The 12,160-nt window shown below is 45.8% G+C and overlaps 1 protein-coding gene across 1 annotated transcript in view; it reads right to left on the minus strand.

Moving 5' to 3' along the window:
* PRODH2 (proline dehydrogenase 2) overlaps window positions 1-12,160 on the minus strand; it is a 273,534-nt gene that overhangs the window by 129,695 nt on the left and 131,679 nt on the right. The window contains exon 6 of the mRNA XM_069243992.1: window positions 3,615-3,761. Within this exon, the coding sequence (XP_069100093.1) occupies window positions 3,615-3,761 (147 nt within the window). The remainder of the gene's footprint in view (window positions 1-3,614; window positions 3,762-12,160) is intronic.

Below are 12,160 nucleotides of genomic sequence, written 5' to 3' on the forward strand. Positions count from 1 at the left end.
GCAGATTAAGGCAGTGCAGGCAGGTATGCAAGGGAATGGAATCCAGCAAATGGTACAACAGCAACCGCAAGGGAATGGCATGTTTCAGGCACAACCGTGAGGCCGAGGTCGAGGTTTTGTGAATCGCGGTCCAGACTGGAATACTGTTGTGGTTCAAAATGATGCGCAAGGGATAAAAAAGATGTCACCATGTTACGTGTGCGGGGGCGTGGGGCATTGGAAGCGGGAATGCCCGAATGCGGTACATGATGGTGTTGTTCAACAAAGCACTGATGTCGGTACATTTCAAAATGTGAGGGGTCCAAAATTGAGGGGTCAAAATCAGAACTACCAGAATAACATGGTTCAGATGCAGGGGTTACAGCCCATGCAGCAGATGCAAATGCCACGTGTTCAACCAGCACAAATGCAGCAAGTACAACAGCAGGTTCCCATGGTACCTAGACAGCAAATGCAATTACCATTAGCTCCAGTGGGACAGCAACAGGTGATGCTTCCTCAGCAGGCCACAGGTCAAATGGTGAATCAAAATAAACAGTACAGCAATTCCCATTGCGTGCTGAAGATGGAATGAATGATGAATGGTCGGATGACAGTTCAGACATTGAGGAGTGCTGGCTTGCATCGTCCTTAGAAGTAGATCAGAGAGGACCCTATGTAGAGGGAAAGGTGATGGGTCACAAGGTATCATTCTTGGTTGACACAGGAGCTGCACGTTCTACAGTTAGAAGTGCAGAGGTTCCGAAATTACCACTTTCAGGGCGTACCATAAGAGTGGTAGGGGTAGCAAACCAGTACTTGACAAACCCGATCACAGACCCGGTTCAAGTTGAGATTGGCAACTTTCAGGGACTGCATAAGTTTGTAGTCTGCGATTCGAGTCCTGTATCCCTACTAGGAAGAGACTTACTGTGCAAAACGAAATGTTCAATCACCTGTTCTAAAGAAGGAATTGAGGTTCAAACAAACAGTGATGATGAAGGGGATGACGGGCAATTTTCTGAATTAGAATCGGAGACTGCAAATGAAGATTATAATCTGGTAACCCTATTACCGATGCTTACAGTTACTGACTTGCCAGCTGAATTGCAGGGAACAATGACAGAAAAAGTATGGGACCTGACAGGAAAAGAAGTGGGACTGATAAAAGGAGCTGAACCGGTTAAAGTACAAGTGAAGCCAAATGCAGTGTTTCCCCAGGTGCCGCAGTACCACATGGCACAAGATGTCCTTATTCAAGTGTTGCAGATAATCGCAGACTTTGTAAAGCAAGGAGTCCTGAAGGAAGTATTGAGCAGTCCATGTAATTCACCAATAATGAGTTTGAAAAAGCCTTGTGGGAAATTTCGAATTGTACAGGATTTGAGAAAAATAAACAAGATTGTGGTAAAATGTTGCCCCATAGTGCCAAATCCAGCAGTAATCATGTTTCAGGGTCCATGTGATGCAGAGTGGTTCACAGTTGTGGACTTGTCACAAGCGTTCTTTTTGGTACCTCTTCATGAGGACAGCCAATTTCTCTTCAGTTTCAAATTCCTGCATAAGGTGTACAGTTGGTGCAGAATTCCTCAAGGGTTTTCTGAGTCACCGTCCATCTTCAATCAGATATTGAAGAAGGATTTAGAGTCGCTAGAATTGCCTTTTAGTTTGACTCTAGTGCAGTACATTGATGACTTGCTGATTGCGTACAGATCAAAAGATGACTGTAGGTATTACACAATTGCCTTACTGAACCATTTGGGAAAGAACAGACATAAAGTGTCCCCAAAGCAGTTGCAGTACTGTCAGAAAGAGGTGAAATACATAGGGCATTTGATTGAGAAGGGATCCAGGAGAATATCAAAGGAGAGGGTGGCAGCTATACTACAGATGAATCCCCCGACAACAAAGAGAGATGTCAGGATGTTTTTGGGAATGGTGGGCTACTGTCGCCAGTGGATTCCCAACTTTTCGATTATCTCTAAACCATTGATAAGGCTGACAGGCAAGGAAACCAAGGATGAACCGTATACCATAGCTTTGTCCAAAGAAGAGCTTGAGTCATTCATGGAATTGAGAGAGTGCATGTGTAGGGCACCAGCCTTAGGTATGCCTGATTATACGAAGCCTTTTCTACTGTTTTGTCATGAACGTGATGCTTGTTCTCTGTCTGAATTGCCAGAGTAGGGAGCTGGTTTAGTAATATTTGGAACGGAGTGCTTGCAAAAATATTAGGGGGTCTATTAATTGTCCTAGTTTGTTTATTGGGTTTATGGGGAGCATGCAAAATTAATGACAGAGTTAGAAGAAATTGGACAAAAAGGAACAAGAGAAATGAGGAAAATGAAAGGGAGAAAATGTTTAATGAAATTTGGGAAAGTTCACACAAAGGACAAGATGTTGAAATGCGCATTATGCGCAAGGTGAAAAATTGAAAGTGAAAGGTTAAAAGGGAAAGGTTTGTGTGATGACGAACGTCATCAGAGGAGGGACTGAGAGAGCGGAGTTTATCTAATCTATATTAACATAAAGGCCCTCATTCTGACCCTGGCGGTTTGAAACCGCCAGGGCAGAGGGCAGAGGAAGCACTGCCAACAGGCTGGCGGTGCTTCTTGGGCCATTCTGACCGCGGCGGTAAAGCCGCGGTCAGAAAAGGGGGGCCCAGGGAATCCGCGCTGCCATGGGGATTCCGACCCCCTTCCCGCCATCCTGTTCCTGGCGGTTTTAACCGCCAGGAACAGGATGGCGGGAACGGGTGTCGTAGGGCCCCTGGGGGCCCCTGCACTGCCCATGCCACTGGCATGGGCAGTGCAGGGGCCCCCTAACAGGGCCCCATAATGATTTTCAGTGTCTGCTTTGCAGACACTGAAAATCGCAACGGGTGCCACTGCACCCGTCGCACCCCTACAACTCCGCCGGCTCCATTCGGAGCCGGCTTCATTGTTGAGGGGGGTTTCCCGCTAGGCCGGTGGGCGGCCTTCTGGCGGTCGCCCGCCAGCCCAGCGGGAAAGCCAGAATGGCCGCCGGTGGTGTCTTGAGTTGATTAATGTCTTTGACTAAAGTGAAATGCATTGTGGTAATAAATATTGATGACATTATTGATGTATTGATTAACATACTGATTAGCTATCTCGTCCTAAAGTGTCTCTCAACTGGGTCAAAAGATTCATTGGGCTAAAACGAGTCCTAATGTGTAATAAATTATCATAAAGGGACACGTTAACAAGAGCTATTTTCCTGTAACATCTGTCAATGCCTTAATTCTAGATTTGAGTTGAAAATAGCAGTATAGCCCTTTAACTTTGTAACAACATCATACTAGACATCTCAAACTTATGATATCACAGCAGTTTACAGAGTGACAGATGAGCCATGACAATACATATGGGGGTGGGGGGTTATAATTATTTTTTTAATGCACCTTTCATACGTAATGAGGAGTCTGAAATTCACATTGGAATTACATTACCTTATATTGCACTACATCTGTAGCCTAAAGAAACTCCTTGATGACCTGCAGTATCTCGATTCGTATGACTGGATTGCTTTTGGTCATTTATCACACACACATGCTTTTAATATCATAGTATTTGCTCTCTCTTTCTTGAATCTAAGGCCACAGACTTGGTGCTTACCTTTAAGTAGCACTGGTAGGTATTCCAGATCCAAGGCTCTGATTGGTTGCAGAGCGTCATCATTGCCATGGTTACGAGAGTCAGTGCAGGGTTCAGGTATGTGTACTCAGCATCGACTAGGATCCGGACCTTCTGATTCTTCCCATACTGCAGAAGTAGGAGAGAATGCATCACGTCCATAGGCAATCACAGCAGTCAACCGGTCTTTAAGATCAAAGGCTCTGAATCACTATGTCATTCCCTAAGAATATTAAGACATAGGTGACAACCCTGTCATCAATACCGATCTGAGAGGCCCTGTATTCCTTAATATCTTCGGAGCCGTTCAGCCTTGAGAGGCGAAATTATTGATACATATGCCTATAACCAGCGCTTCCAGCCCATCCAGACCTAGAGAAAACTGTTCCATAATACCCAAGAATCAGTCTCTGAGACATTCATCAGTAAAGGTCAGAGGCTCTGCTTTCCCACGTCTTCCCCTTGCTCCATTAAGTCTGGTTTTCCAGGAAATCACAGATTGTATATTTCCGAATTATGTTTTCTTACTTTGAAATGTTCTGATGGACATTTAACTGCCCATTGGAACTCTGGAACATTGACAGGTTCCAAACTCAGCATCATCTAACCATCCTTAATCCAGAGGAGTCTATACATAAGCAGCTTCCTTCAATTACCCTAACACACCCTGTTTATCTATGATCTCCTTACCTTACTCTCCCTGTGACCTTCATTGCTCTAAATAACACTTAGATGGGAAATAATGTTCATCTAAAAAATAAATAAACTCAAGAAAACCTCAATTGACAGCCCATTTCTATCAAAAGAGATCGGTTCTGCTATAAGGCCTTAGCCCTCCAAGTCAAGCACAGCACACGACAATTACCCATGCACCCATCCTCCTTTTTCTAAGATTTTCTAGAACCAAAGTACACAGAAAAAGCTTCCTGCTACGAACGTTGCTTAGGGCTATAGTCCCGTACAAAAGAAACTTGACGCTGGTTTTCACACGTAAGGTGCCTCCAGGGGCTGCCCATCTCCCACCAAGTTCAGTCTTTCTCTTTTTGCTCTCCGAGCTCCCAGACCCCTCCATGTGTCGGGTTCTGACACTTTCAATGCCTCAGTCACTCTGCACTCAGAGCATAACCAAAGTCTCCCGGCCCAAAAACCCAGATAAGCACAGAGCTCGGCCACGACCACTACACTAGTGCTATTAGTAATCAATTACTCAAATAACATCCAGAGTCTTAAGCTTACAACTCCAATCCATGCACTCAGTTAGAGTCACCACAATAATCTTATACACAGTCAACAATTTGTGATAAAAAATCCCTTTACATTCACTGTAACACCTATACTGCTCTGACTCCTCCACATCTACTTCTCGGTCATGTCTTACCACCATGAATGTGTTGATCCTCTTCAATGAACAAAACGTTACTGTCATCATACTCACTGAAACTCCCTGCAGTCCCACTGAGCAAACCATCATAAACTCTCTTTTGACTGCTGGTGATTCCATCACTTGCCTGTACTGTGAAAAGAGTTTTCGATGTGGAATCATCACGAATTACCTCTTATTTTAATACTGTGATAGAAATATCAATGAAATGTCTACACACACTAAAAGAAAAACAAAGCAAAAACCCTTAGTACTGTGGTTTTCAGGAAAACAAAATGTACAAAGTGCTTCAGATCTCAGAAAGGAAATGGCATCCAAAGAGAGGCCTATCTTTTTGTGCGGAGTTTCTGCACTAGTACAATTACTATTAGTAAAATAAACTCGCAGTTTGTGAAAACCAAAAAAATGGTAAACTTAGAAAGAAATGTGTAAGTTTGCCTTTGTGAATCAGGCCCAGTGATTGTGGGGACTCTTTGATTGCTGGTCCTTCAGCGATAACCCAAAGTAATAGTGATTGCTTCTAGTTACACCCTGTCCCACTTTTCTCTATGGCTGATGTGCCAAGTTCTGTGGGATTGTCAGGACTGGAGGCTTCAGATTATGTTTTGCATTCTTTTTCTTTTTAGCTCAGCAGCCCAGCAATATTAAGACAACCATAACAATGCAAAGGACTTCAACTTCTCTAAGTCCAAAAAACTTCAGAAATCCACCAGTCAGGTAGTTAAGGCACCCAACAAAGCCATTCTCAAGGAAAAGCACTTCCTCTTTCTTTGCTGCTCAGCTGCCATATGAGTTATTTCCTTGGCAAAGATTTTATTGTCATTTTCTGTGTTTCTACGGTTGTGACTGCTGTTATTGCTTTATAAAAAGACATTGTGCTGCGTGCCTACTGCTTCCATGCGCAGGCATTGGTTTCTGGCTACTTGTTTTCATAGCTGCCAAGTTTTCAGATTGCATATGTGTGACATTTCCATGGTGTTAGTTTACGTACGAGTGACATTCACCAATCAAATGTGTGACACTTAGAATGACACTTATTTGTGAATAAAACCAAGCAAAGAAGTGCATGCAGAGATAAATATCACTCTTTCGAGCAACAAGAAGCATTAAAAGGATATTGAAACTGCTTCAAAATAACTGGAATGGAATGTCACTAATCTACTGCCCCTAAAAAAAATTGTCCAAAAACTCTTCTCCAAAACGCACCCATAGACTTGCACAGTTTCTTCACACCTTACTTTTTACACCTGCTCCACTAGCCTGCTTGCAGGACCACAGACAGATCATCCTGCTGTCTCCAGTTTAAAACCGTCAGACCATTTCTTCGCTACATACACTTTACCACAAGATTAATTCAATCCTAACTCCTTCCTTTCATAGGCCTACACCACACTACACCTCTCCAAAGAGACATAACTCTCTAACCAGTGTGTGCCCCTTCTGGAGTGGCCACTTATCAACTGCTGGTGAACTGCTGCGAAATCGCGTTTGCCTCAGTGCCGCCCACTGCTGAACTCACTGGTCGTGCTGATGTTGCAGTGGTAGGCAGGCCCTGAGCCTCTCTCTCTTGACTCAGTTGGGTGGGGGGGGGGGGAGTCGGACATTGTTGCAACACTCAAGGTGAGTTAAGTCTGCCACACACTGTTACCCATGCCTTTTAAAGACAGAGGCAGTGGAGCGCTCCTCGCCAGTTACAAGCCTTGGCCCCCGCTGCCCTCCCAACTCACGGGCAGGCGAGTTATTTATCATTGTGAGCCCCGCCTGGGCGGTGACGATGTCTGGCTGAGGGCAGAGCTGCTGAGGTGGGAGGCCTGCAGGAGCTAAACTTACAGAAGTTCTGGAGTATTTTGGAGACTTGCCTCTTCTGTTTTGCCTCTGAGTAAAGAATCCGATTCCACTAGTTTGCTGTCTGCCTAATCCCTTGCATTGGCATTTAGCTAACGTCACCTTTCTCTGAATGGCTACATGCCTAAGAGCATTCTTGACCCACATTAAGAGTGACAGAGGGCAAACAACTCTCTTTTGTACACCCACTCCATGCTGAAAGGCCTTACTAGTGTTTTGAAAAATGTGGCTTTTACGAACTTACAAAATGCTTTATAATTTGTTCTGCTCCTGTCAAGCGCACCAACCTCCACAGAACAGAATTGCTGTTATGTGCTTTCAGCGTCTGGATTCTAAGGCTTTTTAGGGTTAAGCCTGTGAGTGCATATACTAGCGCATACGTCTTGCTTGCAAGACTGTTGTGTACAGTAGAGAGCTTGGAACCTGCCTGTCACTTAACATTTGTTGGCTTGCGTGACACTCTTCTTTACAGCCTTGCAATTCATCACTGCAGGGAAAGCATCATTTCCGTTCCTCTCTGTGGAGCAGGGACCAAGCACTAATTGATTCAACTTAACCAGTGCCTGTCCGCTACTCCCGACGTGGTTGAGGTACTATTTTGTTCTTTTTAACTTCTAGTTCCCTGCAAACAGATGGCTTCTGACTAGTGAAAACATGGACAGCAGGACAAACAAAATTGCAAAGTTTTATTTTTTATAGCTATTTTGCAAAGTCATCTTTTCTCACTTTCCACTTATGTTTTCTTTCATTTCTGCTTGTGGACGCTCTTCTCCAAAGATGACAAATATCTTGTTCAAAATATTGCAAAGCTACATTGTTTCTTTATGGTGTATAATTACTGAAATTATGCTTTAATACATAATCATGCAGTACACCCCAATCCACCCCACTACAATCCAACCCACTACAATCCACCGCATTTATTCCCCACACCAATCCACCCCACTACAATCCAAACCACTCACCCCAATCCAATTCACTCCAACCCACCTCACTACAATCCTCACAGCCCATCCCAATCTAATCTGCCCCACTCTATTTCATCTCACTCCAATCCAAAACAATCTGCCCCTTTCCAATCTGCCCCATTCCAATCCAAAACAATGTCTTGCTCCAATTCAAAACAATGTGCCCCACTCCAATCAGCCCCAATCAAGAACAATCTGCCCCACTGCAATCTGCTTCACCACAGTCAAAAACAATCTGCCCCACTCCAATCTGCCCCACTGCAATGCAAAACAATCTGTCACACTCCAATCCAAAACAATCTGCCCCACTCTAGTCCACATCACTCCAACCCGTCCTACTTTAATATAAAACAATCTGCCCCACTCCAATCCGCCACTCTACCATCTGCCCCTCTCCAATCCAAAACAATACGTCCCACTCCAATTCGCCCCACTCCAATGTGTCCCATTCCAATCTAAGCAATACCCCCCACTCCAACCCAATCCACCTCTACTCAATTCACCCCACTCCATCCCAATTCACTCCACTCCAATCCACCCAAATTACATCTAATCCACCACACACCAACCCAATCCACCCCACTCCAATGCATCCTATTACAGTCTGTCCCACTCCAATGTGCCCCTTTCCAATCCAAAACAATCTGCCTCACTCCAGTATGCCCATTTCCAATCCAGTGCAATTCGACCTACCCCAATCCAAAACAACCTGCCCCACTCCAATCCAAACCAACCACAACCCACTGCAATCTAAAACAATCTGCCCCACTCCTATCCAATTCACCTCACCCCAATCCAGTCCACCCCACTCTATCCCAATTCACCCCACTCCAATCCACCATAATCCACCCCTCTCCAATCCACCCACAACAATCCAATCCACCCCACACCACTCAATCCACCCCAAGATAGCCAAGTCCAATCTACCCCACTCCAATCCAATATACCTCACCCCAATCCACCCCACCCTTATCAATTACAGTCCAGTCCACCCCTCTCCAGTTCAATTTACCCCACCCCAGTCCAATCCACCCCACTCCAATCAAAACTCAACCCACTCCAATCCACCCCACCCCACTCCAATCCAATGCACCCTCAGTCCAATTCAACCCACCCCACTCCAAAGTAACCCACCCGCTCTAATCAAGTGCACCACTACCCAATCCACCTCACTACAATCCAATCCACCCACACACCCCAGCCTATTCCACTCCAATACAATTCACTTCAATCCACCCCACTCCAGTCCAGTTCAAACCACATTAATCCACCCTACAGCATTCCAATCTACCTCACTCCAAACCACTTTAATCTACCCTGCGTCAATCCAGTCCACCCCTCTCCAATCAATCTACCCCACTCCAATCCATTCCACCCCAATCCACCCCACTCCAGTCCACCATAATCCACTCCACTCCAGTACACCCCACCCCAGTGCAATCCACCCCATTTCAATCCAACCCACTCCGATCTAATCCACCCAACACCAATCCACTTCACCCCAATCCAATCCACCCCACCCCACTCCAATCCATCCAGCCCACCCCAATCCAATCCACCCCACCCCAATCCAACCCAATCCACCCTACTCCAATCCAATCCACCCTATTCCAGTCCAACCCACTCCAATCCTATCCACCCCACTCTAATCCTATCCATCCCACCCCAATCCAATCCGACCCACCCCCACCTCTCTAATCCTATCCATCACACTCCAATCCAATCCGACCCACCCCACCCCAATCCAGTGAATCCAATCCACCCCACTCCAATCCAATCCACCCCACTCTAGTTGAATCTAATCCACCCCACTCCAATCCAATCTACCCCACCCCAGTCCAATCCGCCCCATCACTCCAATCCAAACCACCGACACCAATCCAATCTAATTTACCCCACTTGAATCCACCCAAATCCCATCCACCTCACCCATTTCAATCCACCCCACTCCAATCCAATCCACCCTACACCAATTCACCCCTACACTTAATACACCCCACACTACACCAATCCACCCCACTCTGCTCCAATACAATCTTCCCCACTACCTCAATCCACTCCAATGTACTTCACTCTATTCCATCTAACTCCACTCTACTACACTCTCTGCCACTGAACCACTGAACTCTACTCAACTCTGCAACACTCTTCCTACTTTACTCTATGACATTCCAACAAATCCACTCTGCGACACTCTACTACCCCACTCCATTTTTACACTTAACACCATTTTTAACCATCTCAACAAAAGCCACACTGGTGTACAACATGGCAAAACACATTGCCAAAGACAATTGCCCTTGTATAGGCAAGACCTATTGGTTTTGCCAAGTCTTGTTTGTTTCATGTTGCATATCCTAATCCAGTGGGCCATATTCAGGCAGCTGCCAAACCTTCCTTACTAGCAGCACACACACTCCACTGGCAACGCAGTAGTAAATCTCGTAGTGCAGGGCAGGCCTTAGAGCACACGCAAGTGCGTAATGTTAGTGACCAATCAGTGTGTGTGTGTGTGTGGGGAAGGAGGTCAGGAGGTCAGGTCAGCCTGCCTTGCGTCAACAAATAAAACGCCGTCCGATCGGGGTTAACCAGTCAGGTCGATCATAACTGAAAAGAACATCTACTGGCTGCTGTGTGCCCCTTGGCCCACGTGTGTATTGGTAGCCTCACGAAAAATAGTGGAGCTGATGCTATAGAGCACAAAAAGGTAATACACTCGATTTTTTTTAGTAACCTGACATTTTTATTTGACATTTCCTTCGATGACGCTGCTCGAGCGGGCGGGAAGACCAGGTAGAAAGCTCTCTCCTTGGTTTCAACTCTTCCTGCTATATCGAACGAGACTCTGCCACCTCCACAGGCTGCAGTGTGTGGCTTAGACCTCTTCGCGAGCCCACCCGTGCTGGTTATAGCCAGGCACCACTAGAGGGTTTTGAAGGATTGGTTGGCACTCCCAATATTCTTCCTGTCTCGTTCTCCTCGACCCGAACGATCGGAAGGAGTAACACTGCACTTGAGGTCTACCCCAAGGCCCCATATCAGGTTCACCTTTCAGTTGGGTGGCGGGACTACACGCTAGTGCACTGGGTCACAGCTGGGCTTTTTGCCTTTTACCCTTGGAGCTCATTGATACATATTGTTTAATTCAGTGCTTTAAATGGGCCGGTACTCTCCGGTACTGAGTACCGGCACTTTTTTATTTTGAGAGGGAGAGTACCGGCATATCTCAAGATAAACGTAATACTTTGAATTGGAGAGTACCGGCACTTCTCAGAAACAAGCAGGTACTCTATCACAGAGTACCTGCACTTCTATTTTTCCATTTAAAGCACTGGTTTAATTGATTAATTTCTGCTGACCACAGGCCTTTCCTTGCCTGTTTATAGATTCTTTAGAAACTGTGATCATCAATGGCAGGTCCCAGAAAGGGGAGCCCCTCCTAAATTGGGGAGGAACAGTGCCTCTTTATACTGGATGATGATTTTGTGGACACCAAATTACAGAGGGCTGTGTCCCTGGCTCTTAAGCCTCCGAGCAGGCAGATACTATTAGTGGCTGCTCAGCCCAGCAGGAAGCACTGAAGGGAAACGTTGTGGCTCCTTGGAGACCATTGGAACCCCAAAAGATGCCCATGGCAGGTTATAAGGACAAGGCAAAAGATGCAGTGGGGGCCAAAGTCCAGGGTTTCCCTCCCGCAGACTCTTTCCAACGGCTTTGACAAGCCTTCCTGAAATGCAGAGCCTCTACCCTCATAGATGATAGTGATTCTCACCAACCGTTGGTTTACCCCCATTGACGAACAAGGTCTACCTGTTGGAAGGGACAGGGATGATGGGAAAGGTTTAGGCATCTCGTGACGATTCAGATGAGTTGAGGCATAGTAGACCTTGAACACCAGAAGATGGTCTATAGCCTCCCAGGTTGGATAGCCTCACTAATGAAGGAGGTTCTGGGGTCAGTGACATGGAGGGCTTGTTAGATCTGGATGATATTTATCATCCACTTTCTGCTGACTGGGTCCTGGGACCTAGAGGAGCCCTGTACTTTGCCAGTCAAAACAGAAAGCAATTAGAGAAAGAGGTCAGGGGATGCCTTCGAGCAGAATGTCTTTGTCTATGCCTGGATGGAAAGGTCACTTTAACACTGGAGACTGATGGCAAAATGACCACCTTTGTTATCAAATTCATTAAGGATCCCTAGTAGGAGACTGACCTTTATTGAAAGGTCTGCCAGGATAAATTATTAGATATCCTAGGTCCCTTACCAAAATATTGGATATGGCAGAGTAGGCCAAAGATACTGGCAACCTTATTTCTCAGGAGGTCCTCTCCGGC

This window comes from Pleurodeles waltl, chromosome 7 (assembly GCF_031143425.1).
Source record: "Pleurodeles waltl isolate 20211129_DDA chromosome 7, aPleWal1.hap1.20221129, whole genome shotgun sequence".
Taxonomy (NCBI): domain Eukaryota; kingdom Metazoa; phylum Chordata; class Amphibia; order Caudata; family Salamandridae; genus Pleurodeles; species Pleurodeles waltl.